General features: G+C 41.0%; 2 protein-coding genes across 2 annotated transcripts in view; both read right to left on the bottom strand.

The window, feature by feature from the left end:
- map7d2b (MAP7 domain containing 2b) overlaps positions 1-11,473 on the bottom strand; it is a 32,333-nt gene extending 20,860 nt beyond the window's left edge. The window contains exons 1-4 of the mRNA XM_026180326.1: positions 11,061-11,473; positions 10,021-10,107; positions 9,116-9,169; positions 8,739-8,899 (exon numbers count right to left, since the gene is read on the bottom strand). Of these exons, the coding sequence (XP_026036111.1) occupies positions 8,739-8,899; positions 9,116-9,169; positions 10,021-10,107; positions 11,061-11,097 (339 nt within the window). The 5' untranslated portion in view covers positions 11,098-11,473. The remainder of the gene's footprint in view (positions 1-8,738; positions 8,900-9,115; positions 9,170-10,020; positions 10,108-11,060) is intronic.
- A 1,180-nt stretch (positions 11,474-12,653) lies between these two features.
- Positions 12,654-19,397, bottom strand: eif1axb (eukaryotic translation initiation factor 1A X-linked b). Its single transcript, XM_026180395.1, has 7 exons — positions 19,219-19,397; positions 18,280-18,363; positions 15,812-15,915; positions 15,584-15,634; positions 15,217-15,298; positions 14,579-14,670; positions 12,654-13,893 (listed from the first exon to the last, which is right to left on the bottom strand). The coding sequence occupies exons 1-7, from the start codon at positions 19,232-19,234 to the stop codon at positions 13,888-13,890; spliced, it is 435 nt and encodes a 144-aa protein (XP_026036180.1). The 5' UTR covers positions 19,235-19,397; the 3' UTR covers positions 12,654-13,887.

The following is a 19,397-nucleotide window of genomic DNA, read 5'->3' as shown; positions in this document are numbered from 1 at the left end:
TACCTTTGCCTCTGGACTGCATGCATGCTGCAGTGTGACAATAACCATTCCTAGAAAATAAAAACACACACTCGGCACTGGGGAGTGACTGGCAGACACAGATTAGTAAACCATGACTGGGTACAATTATTAATCTTACATCATGCTCACAGTTTGAGGAAAACAATAAAAATCTTTCATGGATTTGGGCCTGTATGAACTCAGAGACATTTCTGTTGAATATTAAAGGAATGTTATGGCGAGACAGCTGTTATTCCTAATGATTGACATTCTTAATGTCTTCATGCTGGAGTCACGGTGAGGTCCTTGTTCTATTATCTGTGGGAAGGATTTTGCTCCAGATCACAGAGTGAGAGCCCATTCAGCACAATTTTAACTTATCACACATTGACACATCAAAAATAAAATACTATAAATTGTTACATGCAACCTAATTCTGTTTTGCAACATTATCCTTGAGCAAGAGCTACTGGGAAAACAGACAAAGACCCTGGATGCAAACCTCCTGCCCTCTGCTGTTGTTACTATAGAGGACCTCGCTCCTTTGTTCCAGAGCATCATTATTACTTAGTGAATGTCTGATTGCCCTATTGTGCTTACAGCTGTAGATGCACTGTATGCACATGCAGAGTATTTCACATGCAAAATACATACAAATGCGAATGTGAAAATATTTCTCCCTAAAACACCTTGTGGCCTCAAGTGACGCCTCAAAAATCCAACCATTCAGGTGGACGTTCAGCCAAGAAAAGACTTCATAAAATTTGGATTCTTGCATTATAAAAACGCACCAACAGCAGATTTTTTAAATAAACCACACAGTTAAAATAAAAACACCCCGTCAGCATCTGCAACGCCCAGATCTGAGATGCACGGGACAAATCCAAACTACTCTGCGCTGCATGCAAACGTGACATGTTGACATTTCCAAAGTTCACCTCACTCGACAACAGCTCGAGGCTGGTTCTTATTTTATCGGCACTTCTCGCTCTTTGTTAGCCGGCATCCCAGCCACAAAAAAAGACAAAGTTTGTTGGCTCTGTCATTTGAAAAAGAGATATATTGACAATTATTTTGAGATGTTCAATATAAGAGCGTTGAAGGTCAGTTCAGAGGTCGAGCAAAGTGCAGCGTTTATTTAAGCTGACAGGTTCACTAGAAAAGTCAAAGAGCACAAGACAGAGCTGGGCAAAGGGCTTTATGTGCAGACAAGCAGGTGCAGTTAATACGCACAGGTAAAGGTAATCAGGGCGAACGGACAATAATGAAGGAGGAAGTAATACCAATGGAAGACATCCAAGAAAGCCAACCTTCAAAGTAAAACAGGAAATAAACAAAAGACCGCTAACACTAGAGACACAAAACTACGGCCACAAAAAGAAATAACAAAATAGTTGCCTGGCGCAAAAACTCAATATAAAACTAAACAAAAACCAGAACAACTAAAGCTCTGCATTACAAACAGCCCTACAAACCTCAATAACACAACACCAGGAAATAAGTCAGAAAAGCATAGATCCCACGTCGAAGCACACGTGAGACCTCAGAAAGGCAGAATTCAAATATATATAAAACACATTTATATAAATCTAAATGTTTTAAGGGGCAAAATAAGGAGTCAATTACCTGAAAAGTAAAATCCAGGGAATAAATTCATGGAACCAAAATTAAAGTCCTCACTGGTGTATTAGAAACACTTAATTAGGGTTCATTTTTAGATTCATGACTTTGTCGGGTTTCCTAATGTCATTAAGTGACGGACACTTATTTCTATTTTGACATTCATATTTGATGAATATAAACATGTCATAGGATGCCAAATAAAGGCGCCAGGCACCTTAAAGAAATCAGACACATTTGTGAATCTAAAATGAGCTGTTATTATATTCAGATATATTAAAGCAGTAAATTGAAGCCTTTTAAGATTAAAGAATATTTCAGGTTCAGGTATATTTGTAAAGGCCCCTTTGTTTTATTTTGATATTTGCTGTTTTTCATATTTAAACTGTTTATTTGTTAAAAATAAATAAATGTTAAATGTTTGCAAATTTGTTGGGTTGTCCGATTGTCCTTCTTTAGAAAACAGACTTTTATTTGAAACTATTTATATTTATGTAAAAATGTAAGACCAGAAGAGAAGCATTTTCCATTTAGTGATGTTCTCATTGCCTTACGAGGTAAATATTATCATCCCTGCATTTATTTTTATGTGTATTTTTTATTTGTTTATTCATATTATACCTGTTTGTACACTGAGCTGTTTCTGTGTTTGTTGCAGAGGGTAAAAAGTGAGCCGTCTGCTTTTTATGTGGCTCAGCTTTCTGGTCATACTGGATTTCCAATCATCGACCATTAAGGTGGCCTATGCAGAGTAACTGCCCAGCACAGAGCTGAAACACTGCTTCAGTGTACTGTCTGTATATGGAATGGGTGGAAATGCCCCACCTCAGCACTATGGGGGTGGGGGTGTATGCACAGTCACGCACATAACTGCAGGAGGAGGGAGAGGCTGCGGGGGAGGGGGAGTCAGGATTTAAAGGGAGACAGCAGAATGTGATGAAGGTGAGGGAGGGAGTGAAGATGTGGAAAGAGAGTGGAAGATCAAAGATAGAGAGGAGGGCTGGGATGGATGAGCAGCCTGCAGGTCCCCTCATAACTGACTCCTGATGAGTACTTTTACTAGAGTGCAATTTGCTTTATTTATCAGCGGCAGAGCTGATTGAGATGATTTACAAGGCAAACGTGGCAGAGTTAGTCATAATGGACTCGTTTACCTCTGCAGTGCTGAATGTGAAGTGAGCCTGTCTGATGAGATGAAAGGATTCAACACAAACCGTTCATGAGACAAATAAAACAAAGAGTCGAGTGCTGCAGGTGAGCTGTCAACAAGACACGGTCAGTAATTAATAACACTACTCAAAGTAATAGTATTTAGACAAAAATGAACCAGGTTCAGTTTTTATCTCCAAAATAACCTCAGACTAATATTAAATCCATTCTGCATATTTTATTCTTGGGCTTTATTAGAGTAGCTTTGCATGATTCTCAGTTCAAAATAATCTGGTTTTATGTTATACTGAGCCTTTGTGCAGCCCCTCAGTTTATCCTCTGTCTGAAACGATCCACTTTAGCTGCTCCCACTATGAAAACGCTACGTCCACATGAACAGAATCAGCTTTTTGGGATTGTTGGCTGCCTCTCATAAACAGAAGGTTTGACCATATTACCCTCCTCTGCTTTGGTTTCTGGGAGGTGCTGCTTCACACCACACAGAGTGAAGCAGGTCCCGGCGACATACTCAAATGGGGAGGCATGATCAAATGATGGAGGTCAGCCGTGACAACACACACATCTAACATGGTGGAAAACTCCCGAGCAGCGTGCACATGACATCACATGAGAAACCTCAATGTACACACACACATTAAATTTGATTTGTACAAGGCCAATTAATAAATCTGAGGCGTTATAAAGAGTTAACTGCAGAGACAAACACTAAAATAATAAGTCTGCAAAAAAAAAAGGATTTAAAATCCTTTTTTAAGGATTCTATTATCTCTAGTTTTAAAACCACTAAACTCCAATGCAGAGCTGGAATAACTGAAATTCATCAACAGACGATAAAAAAACAACTATTCCGATGACTACTCATTAAAACGTTATTGCTTCTAAAAGGTGAGAGACTTTAAAACTTCTTTTGGGATAGGAAACATTTTAAACTCCAGGTGATTCTGACTGGTATCTTCTCCTCGTTTTATTCCTGGTTTATAGATTCACCTAAAAAGCACAAGAGCCCCGGTTCGATCCTGGGAGGAGACAAATCCCTGTGGGGTTTGTGTCAGGAAGGGCGTGAAACCTCAGCCAAATCGAACATACGAGGCTACCCGCTGTTGTGACTCCTTGTGAATAAAGGAGCCATTGAAAGCAGTTTTTATTTTTGTTTCATAGACAAAACTATTTATTGACTGGTTCAGAAAGGCCCGCAGTAGCCTCTAACACGAGCCTCGTGGAACCAAAGCTCAGTTGCACACTGCACCACAGAACATGGAGGAACTTATCTGCTTTAAATACTGACAAATGATTAGTTAGCTAATGGATTTATGGAGCTGCAAAGGATTACTGTTATATTTTTATAATGGATTCATTGTTTTTCATCTATCAGTGCTAAACGATGATCAAAAACCTTTTTAAATGTGGTTTATGGGTCCTGGTGAGGTCTCTCCTTCCTGGTACAATCAATATAAATTTAAAAAATGCATCCCGCACTGTGACTACAAGCTATTTCGTTTTAAGTACTTTGCTTTGTTTTAGTTTGGATCCTGTATTAACTCTCTCGTCACGTGAAGCACTTCGATCCTGCAGCTTTGCTCTCCGGTTCAAAGGTGAAATATGTGCTTGTCACAGCATCGACTGTCTGTTCCAGTAAACGACACACGATACGCTGGAGGTGATGTCATCGTCCCGTGAGCCCAGCTGATCATTATATCATTAAGTTATGCATATGAGGCGGAAGACACGAGGTGGAGGAGGAGGTGGAGGCTGTTAGCAGTCAAAGAGAGCCTCCACATCAATAGAGATAATAATCCCCCTCCTCCTCCTCTTCTTCTCTCTCCTCTCTGTGCACCACCTGTTAACCCTTTGTGTGCTGGTTAGCTTTCCAAACAACCACCAGAAATGTATGCTCTCGATACGAAACAGCCGATCATTAATTCAGCAGTGTAATAACATGAGTCAGTGGTTTTAGGCAGAGTGATGCCCACTCATGACTCACGCAGAGTGAGATGAGGTGTTTCACTGCTTCTGAAGAAGAAGTAAAAACAGAAAGAGCTCGTCTCAGCAGCTCAGCAGGATCCCACACCACAGCTACATCATCATATCTGCTGCACATCCGTCTGTGAATCTGAGTCATTTCACAGGATTATGATCTAAAGAAATAGTCCAGTAAAGGAGACAATTACTGCCTTTGTCTGCAGTGTAGTAGGAATGGTCATATAAGAGATCGCAGAAATGCTGAATGGCTTATGGATCATTTTTTAATATATACTTTTCCCTTGTTGTTACCAGCGCCTGCTAAGCTGTAATGTGCTACTACTGCTAGAAGGTGGCAGTAATGTGCCTCTGAGCCGTTTGCCAGCTTTTATTAAGCAGCACAAAGAAAAATTGCTTCGACTGAGAACTTCTAACAAAGAAGAGCTCTCCTCTTCCACACAGAGGCCAGGATGAGTGGGGCTCTGTGGAGCTGTAGAAACAATGCAAACTTTGCAGCGTAAACATTTTTCTTTTGGAAAATTTAATCCGGTTTTTAATAACAGTTGCTCAATAAATAGTTCCAATTTTTGATTTTAATGAAACAACTCTGTAAGTGCTCCACATGTCACTGCTTGATTTCAGGCTAAGTCAGCCTCACTGTAAGAGAGCTGTCTTTTTCAGCGTGATGCGGTATATGTGACACATTTAGCTCCATTCACTGTATTTATTCTTACAAACGCCCCCAGCTGAAGTGCAGACAATTTCTGTACAGTGGGATTAACAGGAACTGGAATTCCTCCCTTGTAGCGACACTGGTCCCACTTCCTACCAGGTCTCAGGCCAGTAAAGTGTGTGGCCTGATGAGATCAGATGCTTCTGTACAAACAAGACAAACATGCAAAGCCAAAGTTGACTACAGCCCTCAAAAAGTCTTGTGTGGAACATCTTTAAAAAAGTGAGCGAGAATGACGTCCAGTGTGTTTAGAGAGGTTTGAGTCGGTGGTGGAAAGACACAATCTAACAAGCCCAGTTAATTGATGAAAATCTAACTATAATTTTACTTGAAATGTTCATTCTTGTATTATAGGAGTGTTTTTCTCCACATGTGCTAAAAATGTGGTAGAATAAGCTGTGGGACAGGGAAGCGCCCACAGCCAACTGAGGATATAAAAACAGGGCCAGTATTGTGACAATATGATGTAGTGTGATAATTACAGGGGACATGAACTAGAAAGAAATGAACTAAACAATCTTCAGTCCATTACTGATCTCTACTTCAGGCGAATCAGTTTGAAACATGAGTTGATGTTGGCGTAAGTTTAATTCAATGAAGACGCCTCTGAGGGCTCAGCGTACGAGGTCAGAAGACGGCCTCCAGAGAAAGATGTAAAAAAATCAGCTGTGCTGCAGAATGGAGATGCCCAAGAAGATAATCATGAAACGCAGAGTGGCCGGACTAAAATCACAGAAGAGAGCTCTTCATACAAGAAGTAAGAATTTTAATTTTGACTTTCAGGTCACGCAGTGGCCGCAAAATATTGGAACTTCAATCACAGTTCAGCTGAACCTGAATATTAATGCATCGCTCATCTACACATAACACCACAGATGACTGCTTTCTGTTATATCTTATTATATCTCATGTCCTGGTTTGTTTTTGGTTGCTGATTTTTTCTGGCAATAAGGTGAGGAGAGGATTTCAAAATCCCAAACCTGGGGATGGTGCCCTGCTCAGGAAAACAATAATGTCCAGTAACTTTAAGTCTGCAGACAACCAGCCAGCTAAACTTTTCATGTTTCAGCTGAATGCACACAATTGGTCTGCTGGCAGAAAGTCTTTAGAGCTTCTGCATTAATTACTCAGGACTTTCCTAAGCTCTGGTTCAGCCTGACAACACAGCTGGAAACACACTGACTCGATTATGGATCGACACGGTTAATAATTCAGTGTTGGAGAGCAGCGAGCTCACAGACAGAAAAGGGAAAAGAGTGATCAGTGGTGGGAAACAGAGAAAGCCTGTCTTTCCAGGCTTTCTCTGATCCTGTGATCAGGTTTCTGAAGAGGGGAGATGAAGGAGGAGACAGTCTGAGGGGAGCACAGCTCAGATTTTATTTCACTGAGAAGCATAAAGTCTGTGTGACCTGGGCTGGATGATAATCCAGTTTTATTGTGCTGACCTTCTTGATGATTGATTACATTATTGTCTCGATGCTGTCTAAATTAATGATTTCATACTAATGACCTTTTAAAAACTTACAAAAGAGTATTTTTCTAGCTTAAAGCTGCCAATATCAGATACACGCTGTGTGGCTAAGGTACAGCTAACTGGCTAACTACCCTCATGATAATAGGTATTACTGTAGAAATTAAATGTTAGTTATATATGTTTGTTTGTTCTAGAAGATTTATCGATGGATAAAATTATCTGACACTACAAAGAATTTAGCATCATATTGAAGTAATTAGGCAAGCTAGCCAGCTAGCATTCCTACTGAGATATGAGGGCTTTGCTTGCTAGTTCATACTTCGCAAGTTCATTTGAGAGTCTGAACCTCCAAGGTGGGAGGACACAGTTAGTATTTCCCCTCAAATACATTTTTAACCCTTAATTTCATTTACTGGCCTGTGCATATGATATGCATAATAACAGATTTCTTTACAAAACAGATTATTAAAAAATATATATTTTAAGCATAAATAAAACACTGAAATAAACCAAAGATCACCCCACAGAGAAGACCTAAGTGAATCATACCCTGCATTTAATGTCTACCGAGTAGGGAAAAGGATGTGCCTGGAGTCAGGCAGTCGGAGCTCATGTTACCTGCCGAGAGCACCCGGCTCCCACAGATCATTTTTAAAACTGCTGCTAGCTGGCGAGGCAAGAGGCTGGTTGTTAAACTAGCGGGATGGACATCTCCAAAAACGCCAGACCTTTTGTACAAATAGACAATAGCTTGATAAATCACATATTTGAGGTTAACCACAACTACATTCTCGACTAAAAACATCTTAAAGGTTTATTTTGTGTCACAGAAACATTAATATATTCAAAATGTAAGAGTTTGGCCCTACTTTTGTTTTCCGTTCCAAATGCATGCAGGTGAAGCATCCTTGATGGGTGGAGCAGGAACACAGTGGACTTTTAACTGGAGCTGTACTTGTATGTTTCACAAGTATGCATGTTGAGAAACAGCCATGAAATGCTAGCAAGCACGTTACAGCAGTTTTTAGCTAACCTGGTTGTTAGTTGGCAACCAGGTACCAGACCAGCCCCAAGGGGTTTGAATGAATTAGCTGTGCGTATCCCCTTTAGCTCACTAGTACTGTTTGCAGTTTAGCTGTGTTAGCAGTTTTTTAAAGACTGCACAAAGTCAGATTTTTCTCCCAACCACACTATTCGCCCATGAATTGACTCGCCTCTTATGTTAACTGTATTTTTCCTTGACAGTCTGCAATGCAAACAAATGACCTGAAACCCAAAGCAGCAGAGAGCTAGCGAAGCTCATCTTTCTTTCCCAATAACCCTGTCATTAGTTAAACCCTATCTGAAGCCACATATGCTTCAGAGCCTTGGTGGGTCTCTACTCTTCTCATGTTATCTGAAAGCACAGTTATGGTCCGTTCCATTTGAAATTCAAAGACAGAATTTTTTGAATTCCTAGTCTGAATTTTAAAGTCAGAGCAGGTCACCAGCCCCCACCTAACAATGAAGACAGTGGTAGAAAGCTTTATTTGTAAGTGGCTTAAAAAGCCAAATGTGGAGAACAGACCAGACCCTGTGCAGGAACGTGCAGAAGCTTTGATTTTAAGCACAAAAACCAAGCCTCACGCTGTTTAGCTAGTGAATTCTACCTTTCTAAAGAGCAAAGCAAATCCAGTTTTTTTGACTTTACCACTGGAACTCGCTTATCTTGGGATGACATCGTTCTAACATCGGGCTTCCCAGTTAAATGGAACGACGCATTAGTGTGTTGTGACCTCTGACCTTTTCCGCCTCTTGCTGTTTTCGTCTCTTCTCCACGGCCGCCACCTTGCGCTGCTGCTCCTTCCTCCTCTGCTCCTCCATCTTCCTCCCTCTCTCCTCTGCGCAGCGTTCCAGTTGCTGTTGAACGCGACGCTCTTTATCCTGCAGCTCCTCCGACAGCTCTGCGCACACACCGGGGTATTCGTTATTTACTTATTTAGAAACTCAACTTCTACTGTTTCCTCCACAACATTTTAAGGGAAATAATGCACTTCTTGATCCACTATACAGCACACTGCGTATCACAGGAAAGCCTCCAACAATCTGTGTGCGTTTGCCAGTGACAGATGAAGCAGACAGACCACACTCAGCTACACCAGCTGGACAATCGCTCATACCTCGAATTTTCTCTCCGTCGTTGCTTTGCTCTTTTGCTAAATGCAGCTGGGAGCCTGTAAAAGGAAAAATTAAGTGATTAGTTTGGCCGCCTGCAGGTTCTACATATGTTTGATATCTTTCATGTTTTATCATGTTGCTTTAGCTCCACCCCTACATGTAATCACATTCACTTTGTTTGGAATTTTAACCACACAAAAACACAATCTGAAAAACAGTTAAGACAAACACGGGAATGACTCAAAAATAATACTAACGTTAGTTTGCATCTATCTATGTTTCAGTGTCTAACCGGACGCTGACTCTGGATGGCATTTCCTTAGACTTCCAATAAGATTATGAAGAATCATCAGTCATTTTTTGACCAGGATATGTCCTTCAACAAACACATATTAAATAAATAAGTGTACAGAAGCTTGTTGTCAAAATTTCAGGTTGCTATCTTAAAAATTTCACTCAGTAACTCTTATCTTCAGGTTATTTTCTCAAGTTGAGTTATCTTCTTAGAAGTTTTTGTTAGTAAGCAGAAATCCTGAAATAATAACCCAAAATTTTGACTTCTGAGGGGCAAAAGAACCTTTTTGTTTTATTCCAGGGGCAGAAACAAGCTTCCACGAATATGACTGTGTCATTAACTTTTGTTTAATCTCTCTTGCAGGTTTTTGTTTTGCAAAGTCATTCACTTCCTGTGCTTGATTTTTATCAAAACAGAGTTCTTCCTTCCTGCAGTCACCAAGTGCTGCTCATAGGGGATGCTGTGATTGTGCAGTTTGTTTTCAGCTCACTAAATAAAGCCCCTGGAGATGACTGTTGTTTTGAAGTGGCGCTCTATAAATAGAACTGTCACCTTCTTCTTTATTAAAATACTGGGAGTATGTAAAAGGCTATGATGAGATTACACATTTACCTGGAGGGCTCCTGTGATTGGATGGTGATCGAGAAGGAGATGCGTGCCTGTTGGCGAGCAGTGTTGGCGCAGGAGGAGGGACCAGCGCTGTGTTTTGGGAGAGAAGAGTCAGACATGATTCACACTTGGCCGAGAAGCAAAATAAAGCTAAAAATGTAAAGCCAGAGCGGCAAACGTGACCACTCTGTCAATATGGAAGAGCAGGGATTAAGAAAGCTATCAGTCACAGGGCGTCCAGATGCAATACATTTTCTGTCAGTCACTGCTTCGCCTCTGGGGGTCAGATGTCAGAGCAAGACCCCTGAGTGTAACCTCCGGCCTTCTTCCTGCTCCTTTTTTTCCCTCTTAATCTGTCAAACTGACAGCCTGAAAGCAGCCAAAGGGCAACTATCCACCGTGCTCTGTGCATTCAATGGTTTTTTTAAAAACAAACAAACAGTGGTCTTAACATACAGGCATTAGATATGCAAATACATGCAAACATGAGCCAAAAGTCCCCTCTCCCACACTCTGTCTCCAGTGTACATTACATCACATGCAGAAATCTGCTGTTTGTTTAAGAGGATGATCGAGGACTGTGGATGGTTAAAGAGCTGACAGCCCATAAAGAGGGATGGGTGGAATCAATATAATGTAGGATAGCAAACATAATCAGTTAGAATATTTATGCTGGCCTATCATAAAATATACTTCCCAAGACGTCATTTGATGTGTATCACTCACGTAGACCTCTATATATGAAATGCAACAACATATTTGTACAACGCAACATGCAAAACCATGCCTAAACATAAGAAACATTACACGTCGAAAATGTGTTTCCAGATGCACATATCTAAAGTAATTCTTCAGTATATGCGGATGTAACGCATGACTCTTTAAAGGTCTTTAAATGAAAATGCAGCGTGAATCAGTCCTATCCAGGTTAATGGTTGTGGGTTAATGTTTGTCCATGGGCGTTTCTGAGCGTAGGAAGATTACCCAGCCAATAATACACATTTAATATAAGATTCATAAATAGGAGCATATATTTTTCTCACCTGTCATGTCAGCTGGACCTGGAGCCACCTGGGTCATCGAGTGTTTTCCAGTAGAGGGACGTGACAAGAGCCAGAAAGACGTTAAACCCGCGGTACCCCACACAGGAGAGCGCCGGTCCGACACAGTGACTCAGGAGAAGTCTAGGAGGATGCTAGGAGTATGGAGGCACAGGGAGGGGAGGGGAGCAAGAGTGGATTTCTATTCGATGCTATAAAACGTAATCTTCATGTCAGTCCTCGTATATACTTCTCTCAGATAAACCAGAACCGATACCGCCAATGTAGCCATATTTAAAGCTTCAAATACAAGGGTAGCTTCAACGAAACGTCGGGACTACTTCATAAAATAAAAATAAAAACATTGGAATGAAAGAAAAAGATTAAACATTGCTCTTTGTGATATTATAAAAGTATCTAACGTGTAGTAAAAAAAAATAATATTACATTTTCCAGCTTTTTGGTTTATAACGGAAACACGAACCTGTGACCGCTTTACATTTGGCTAATTTACATATTAATGCGCCCACTCGCGCTGTTATGCGTCGCTTAGCAACCAGGTAGCGCCTGTCGCTTGCCCAGAACTATAAAAGCAGCTTGGCGGAAGAATAAATCACTGTAAAGCAGCTTTACAACATGTTTATGTCACTTACTTTCATTTTTGTAACTTTTCAGATTAAATCCGTTTGTGGTCACAAAAGGACACATTCTTCCTCACGTGGCAGTAAAACTAGCTGAAATTGGCTCGTGACAGGCCGCACGTGCCGGCCCCAGCGATGCAGTTACGTCATAGATAATAGCAAACCGTGAGGATGGCTGCTGTAAATGTGGGTCAGTGCTGCTGTTTTCAGATCAAAACACACACACGCTTACTGAGTCGCCTCAGATGGCAGCGCTATAAATAACAACAATGAGGTTTTTAAATAAATCACAAAGAAAAAATTAACGTGTGGACCACAGCCTCTCAGATACAGATGTTTTTGTGTGATAATTGCAGAAATCCAACGAACTAAACCAGCCGATGTCTTAAAAACGGTCAAAATCCGCTTCGGTGTGCATTCAAATTATATCATATTACATAAACCCAATAATGTGGTAAAATGGACCTTTATGAAAAACCTGCAGGACATAAGACACAAACACACAGAGTATAAATGCAGTATAAACAGATACCAAAGGTTCTGATCTAATTAGGTATTGGTTTTGCAAGCGCTGTGCCAGAAAAAGCCTGCATTACTGAGCTTCTTTCCTTGGTCTTTGTTCTCCCCAACGTAAACATTTAAGAGTAGAAATAATATGAAATAAGAACTTAAATAAGGGACAGAAGGACTGGTCAACTTTAAATAAAACCATTTGGAGACAAAGAGCAGGCACACTGTGAGCCTGAGGCTGAAGGATTCACCACAGCAGGTCGTCACTTCCTGCACAGCCTCTCCACACTGTAAGGACAAAAATACCAGCTTTTGTTCCCTGCAACCCTGAATGTTCTCAGCTTAAAGTGCCCAAGAGCACAAGGTCAGTTTATCTGTCCTGCTGCCACCATCAGACCGGCACAGGAAGTGCGTTAGGCGCCCAAAAACCACGATGCCAGGTCAGTGGAGTTAAGATCTTTATTGGAAACCCAGCCTTCAAACATCATAGTACATTTTAATTTTTTATTAATTCAGTTACAACAGCAACAGGCCCCACGTCGGCTAGAGCAGTGGTTCCCAAACTGAGGTGCTGGGCCTCCTCGGGGACTGCGAGGAGGGGAAATAGATATAATATGCTGCAGATATAAATCACTGATTTTTCTAGAGGTTCTATGCGATGATAAATGGCTGTGCTGTGAGGTTTTACTGGTTTAACTGGTGGGGATGTCTGCAAGGGGAACGTTTGGGAACCGCTGGTCTAGCGACCGGAATTGCGAGCAGCAAAGAGTTCAAAGAGAGGACAAAGAAACAACAACAGAAAGACAAATGAGGGAAGTAAACAGAAGAATACATCTGAGTCTTCTTTTGATTTTAGGGGAGCAGGATTGCCTTCATTCAGCCTGGGTTTAAACTAAAAATACGAGCTTATGTGAGCAGGCAGGGCGTAAAGGAAAGGGAGCAAAAAGCCACCGTGGAGGTCAACGCATTCTTTCTGCAATCAACAAACAACGATAAACGATCAAGGAGGAAAAACACAAACTAGTTAATGTTTTTATTGGCGAATCCAGAGATTCTGTACTCGTTTGTAAATTCCACAGTGTGAAATGAATATAAATACATTTTTAAAAGATGACATGCACTAGGTGTGAGATATTTTGCAGTCATGAGACAATGAGTGTGTTTTCTGCGCAGCTGTGTGTAAAATTAAGGAGGAAACAAAAAATCAAAACTGAGATGGCAGATTTGCCTTTTTCTGTTGCAGCTGGAAGCAAAGGGTAAAAATCTAGAAATGCTCCAGATGTTCACCTTACACGTATGATGCAGTCGATCAGCTCAGATTCTCCACAAAGGTGGGGAAAGCAAACTGTCGGCGTCATCATCATCTTCATAATCATCCTCCTCAGTGGTCTCCGTCTGATAACTGAGACAGTCTCTAAAGCAGCGTCTTGTCTAATAAATCAAAGTACTGATGGTGATCTCCCCCGTGTGAAATGCACTTAAAGTTCTCCAAACAACAAAGATGTCTACTGATGATAAACAAGCTGGATTAAACATACTGTATATTAATAAACTGTATTGGACTGGCATAGGCTGATCTTAATAAAAATAATTATTTTCGGTGCGCTGTGTTCGGCTCGAAAGATCCCAATCGGAGCATCTCTAACAAAATCCCACCTTCTCCCTCCAGTGGCAGGATTTTAGATCTGCAAAGAGGAAGAGGAAACATTTGAGTTTGTTCTGCACAATCTGATCCCAGCGTGCACGCAGTTTAGTTATCCACCATATTTGGACCAAACAAACTACTTCTACAGTTTATATCATGTTGGGGGTTAAAGTGCAACCAAAGATGGTGAGGATCATCAAATATCTAGAAAATCTCTCAAATGCATTAATCTAAAACACATGTGAAAAAAAGCCAATATAAGGCTGTTAGAAGGTGCAAGACTCCAAAGTCACTTAAAAACAAGTTTACGCCCAGGCTCGCTCAGCAAAACTGTCTCGTCAGAACCATCCTCACATCTCCTCTTTTTTTTTTTTATTGTTTTAAATCAGAAATGAACTTAAATACGACCAATTATGATTTATAAGCTTTTTGTCTATAAAATGCAATAAAATGTGTCCACCACAACTTTTTTGATGACACAAGCTCCAAGACCAAACTTGTTTAAGAGCAAGCAAAGCTCCACTGTGTCTCAGAAAATAAGGTCACTGATGGAGATTTAGAACTAAAAGAAGAAAGTAAAATTATGCTGCTAGTTCTTTATGTTTAATTCAAGGTGTTGTACTGGCTTCAAGACTACTTTTGGGATTATAATTCACTCCTGTGAAGAATTAAATTCAGGTACTTAGAATATATAAAAAAAATATTGTTCAATTACGCCAACTTACATCATCAATGTCCTCATCGTCATCTGCAATGTCATCGAACTGAATCTCATCGTCGTCTCCAGGTCCAAATGTGTCTGTCTCGTTGATTTTGGCTGCAGATGAAACAGAAAATGCATCAGAAACATCTCACGAGTACTCACGCCGACCCCAGAGTGAATCTAATCACGCCACAGGGTCGGACTGTGCAGTTATAGATGCTCTGAATGATCACCATCAGGGAGCAGTTTGGAAATGAGACTGTCACCACTTCTCCACCTTGCACGTGATTTATTAGTGGAGAAACCTTGAACTTTTATTTTGAAAGTTCATGCATGGCTAACCGGGTAGCCCTAACGCTTCCTCTATTGTTTTCCTGCAGTTGGTTGGGTCATCACCACGGTGCTGCTACTTTGCTCAGTCCCAAAATTCAGTATGTTTGTGATGTGCAATGAGGCCCTCTGCTGATCAAAACCTGCAACTATTTTCCACCTTGGATTTGCAGGAAAACAGAATCCTACTTCACCTACAGGTCTGACACAATAATGTTTGTGGAAGTTCATGGAAGTAAAACAGACACCAGACAACCAGCTGCAGTAACATTAACACAGCAAGTTTTTAAAAAACCGCCTCGTTAATGTGACACGTGCAGCGTAACTCACCGTGCTCTGGCAGCTCTCCGTACGCTTTCAAACTGCGAGCCTCGTCTGCGTTGTACTTAAGGATGACGTCAGCTTTGTTGTCCTGGAACAGAAGTTGGGGTTGAAGTTTGTGTTACTGATCACAGTAACTTAAGATTTTTTAACTAAGCCCCCCTACAGAGCCCCGTAGGTAGGACTCTCCATGTAAACACAACTGTGAGCAGTTTTCTGTTATTTGTGGCCATCATAAACATCAACATCTCTACTGATAAAACACAAATAAGTTTAGGAAAAGTAATTCAGGCTGTTAAAGCTTCACGGTGCCCTCTCAGTGACTGACAACAGTATTAGTGGTCTGATCTGAAGCCTGTGTGAGCCACCAACACACCTGATAATCCCTCAGCCCGACCAGGATGATGTCCGACGTGTTAATCCAGACCTGGAGGAAAACAAAACAAAGCAGGGATGAGTGGCACAGGGTCACGCTGCACTTTGTGACCCGCACACACGCTGACGGCGGCTGCCTGAGAAAATGCTGACGCGGCGTCACACCACAGAGTTTCCTCTGTGTGTGATGGTGGGAGAAGGCGACAGAAGGTGCTCGGGTCATTCCTACCTTTTTCCGGAGTTTTCCTCTGATGTGGCAAAGCCGCTTGGTTCCATCGAAGCACATCGCCTCCAGACGTCCGTTCCCCAACATTTTAATCACCTGAGCGTATTCTGAGACACAAGAGAGCAAAGGAAGCTTAAATCAACCCGTGATATACTCGCCTGTAATAAAGGGCTCGTACACTGTTCAGAATAGGAGGAATAAACCATTATGAATCTATTTCAGCTGCCTTGGTGCAAATGAAAGTGACAGATGCACTGGATGAGACAACAAGACAACCCCCACAAAGGGATGGCAGGTGGTGCCCACAGACTGCTCGCTCTTCCTCTCTTCTGACTGATTTTTCTCTAGTTTTGCTTTTAGTTAGTGTCCCGGCTACTGATGGTTGCCCGTGCAGTCCAGATCCTTCAGGATCTCCATGCCTGTGGTTACAGGAAAGTTTGCAGAGTCTCCCAGCAGAGTGCCAAGATTTGGAGTGGACACCAGCAGGAGCAGAGCTAGACAAAGCTGTAGATAACAGCAGGAACAGTATGTGCTGCTTTGCAGGTCACTCCTGTGCATGTTTCTGAACAAACTGTTCACACTGAGCACATGCGACAGACGTGAGAGTCTGAAGCCTGAAACACACTCCAGAATGACTGCAATCCTATCCTGGTGCTTTGGGTTCTTCCTGGTACAGAACAGTTCTTGAATGATGAAGGCAGAACTGACCCACACCTTCATCAGAACCTCTGAAGTGTTCTGTACCCATGCTTCCAAATAGCACCAGACTGTCCAGGAGGTCCCTGATTCTCTGATCCAGGTCTGGCAGGATCAGTGACACATGCACCGAGGCTGTAGGGAGTGGATCCAGCCATAAATATTTGTGAATGGCATAATGACACAAGATAGATCATCCAGTGATTGCAATGTTTAACTTTAAATTTTAATTTGTTTTTAAACCTGCTCCTCAGAAGGTTGTTACATCCGGATTTGAGCAGTGAATTTTTGAGCAGCTCCAGCTGGATCCTGACACTTCTAAGCTGAAGATCCAGTAAAGCCGGTAAACCCCTCAGTCATCCAGCGCTCTAAACATCACTGCTCTTAAATCCTTGCCTTCTGATAAAAGGGAGTTTTTCCTTCCCACTGTCACCAAATGTTTGTTTATAGTAGGTCATGTAAAAGTTGGGGTTTCTTTCTAATGCTGTGGGGTCTTTACCTTAAAGCGCCTTGACGCAACTGTTGGTGTGAATTGGTGCTATACAAACAAAATTAAATTGATATGAGTTAAATGACACCTGCAGGCTGGGGAGCTGGTGTGTTTTGACTGTCTGCTCATCAACTACAGCTGATATTTTAAATCCTCACAGCTTAACGAGACATTTTTTAAGCAAATATTTGATTTACCATCAAATAATTGTCACATATGCAAGCACAGGACTGAAAACTTCAAGCATTTTTTTGTTTGGATAAAACTGATTAGATTAGACTGAAAGATTACATTTCAATCTTAGAGATTTAAGTAGTTCTAACATGAACGATGAGCTATGACACTCGTTTACAATTCTTAAAACTGTGCCCAACTTACAATTGGGATTTTTTTTCCTCCTTAAATTTATTTTTGTCTTTTTGTATTCATCCTGTTACTTTCTAAACGTTTAGATGATATTCAGGTTTCGCCAAAGCATTTAAAAATTTTTATATCATGTCTTCATTTTGATTTCAAGTTATTGAGATCATTTTTTTATTTGCAGATGCTAAAAAAAAAAAAAAAAAAGGAAAAAGAGAGAGAGACATAATATAGTGAAACATAGCTCTGTGTAACTGTGTTTTACAGCTGATACAGTAAACTAACACTAGAACAAACTTTTATTATTACTATTTAAATAACTTTTCTTCTTCATACACTGACCACTACACTTTTAGTATTTGATGTGTTTATTTTAGGGAGGCACTTTTTATTCTGTTTTATTGAATTTAACGAGCTCACTCTACAGACCCAACTTATCCAATAATATGCAGCTTTTTAAACAGCACTTTGTTTCATTCATTTAAAAGGTTTAATTATTTTTTTTACATTTATTACATTTTATTTTGTATTTTACTCATCACTCTCCTTTGTGTAACTCAATTTTATTTTCCCATAATAAGAAGAAACACTGTATTTTAACTGAGACATACTTTAAAACCTTAATAGTTCACTCTTCATCCCACTCACATCAAACACACTAAATTACTGTTTGTTAAGGACATGCAGTGACACTTAATCCTAGACCTTATGAATAAGTTTATACTTCGTCCTACTCCTTTTTGAACACGTAAATGCGTCAGTGCTATAATGTTGTCAGTGTTTTGTTTACCTGACAATTTTCTGTAAGGCGCTCCTTTCTGTGAACAGCATTATATTGTGCAAGCAATACTTGCATACTTGCTTAGCTCGGAGGTGAAGGCAACTCTTCTAACCCACAAACAGAATAAACTGAACCCACACTCACCCTGTCCATCCTCCTTGAACACCAGCTCCCTCTTCTCAGACTCATTTTCGTTCTTTCCACGTCGCCGATTTTTACCTCCTTTACCTGTAAACAGAAACAAGCAGAAATACATTAGTGGTTTGTGTCAATTTCACTGTTTTGTTTTTTTAAACGTACATATAAATAATTTTGGCGCCATAAACAATCAACCAACAATTAAATGGAAAAACACCAATACTAAGATTTCATCAGGTTGGCTTGAGTGGAGTTAAATTTAATCAAGCTTAAGGCAGCTTTTTGTTTAGCAACGGAACAAAAATGACTAGAAACACCAGAAACTTCTGCTAAACAAGACAACACTGACACCTTGTTTTAAGTACGTGTGAATGGTTCAATTTCAGTTATCCAAACTGGCGTTTTATCGTGGTACACAGCAGAGATGGCATTAATTTCAACGCCTGTGTGAGCTTCTCTCTGAAAGGGGAACCGGACAGAAAGAGGAGCTAACCTTTATGTTAAGGGTCGTAACATCGTCCAAACGCTACAATACCATCTGGAGAATAGTATGGAAACCAGTATAAAGACACTCTGGTGTTTTAAAGGGCTGAATATTGGTGGAAATTGGAGGCGGATATTACGGGCCGGCCCGGGTGGGGTAACTAGGTAGAAGCTAGCTGGTTAGCTGTAATAGTTAGCAGCGGACTACACCAGTAATCAGGTTAGCTCAATCGTAAAGGAGAACTTTATTAGATTTCTCCTAAATTCACAGTTACCCCGCATAGAACCAAACAGAGAGGGTAAACATCACGTATACCACGCTAACGGTCGTGTAAACGAGGCTCCGCGGGGCTAACTAGCAGCAGCCGGTCGGTGTCACGTTTTAGCTGCGTGTGTCCGCGGCGGGCTCCGACACAATCAACTGAAACTCGTCGCTAACGGATGGCTTCCCGCTAGCCTTACCTTTATTTTTGGGCATATTCTTTCACGCCTCGGTCACGGTAGTTCCGCTCGGTAGAAATGACCAGCTGTTAAACAATAACTGTTCACGAGAAGTGAGCGAATGCAGAGAAAGCACAGATCTGACGAGATGCTAGCTACTCAGCGTCGAATCACTCATCAGAAGTGCGCATGCGCAGACC

Source organism: Astatotilapia calliptera, chromosome 9 (assembly GCF_900246225.1).
Source record: "Astatotilapia calliptera chromosome 9, fAstCal1.2, whole genome shotgun sequence".
NCBI lineage: Eukaryota > Metazoa > Chordata > Actinopteri > Cichliformes > Cichlidae > Astatotilapia > Astatotilapia calliptera.
This window is presented reverse-complemented; position numbering and strand designations above follow the sequence as displayed.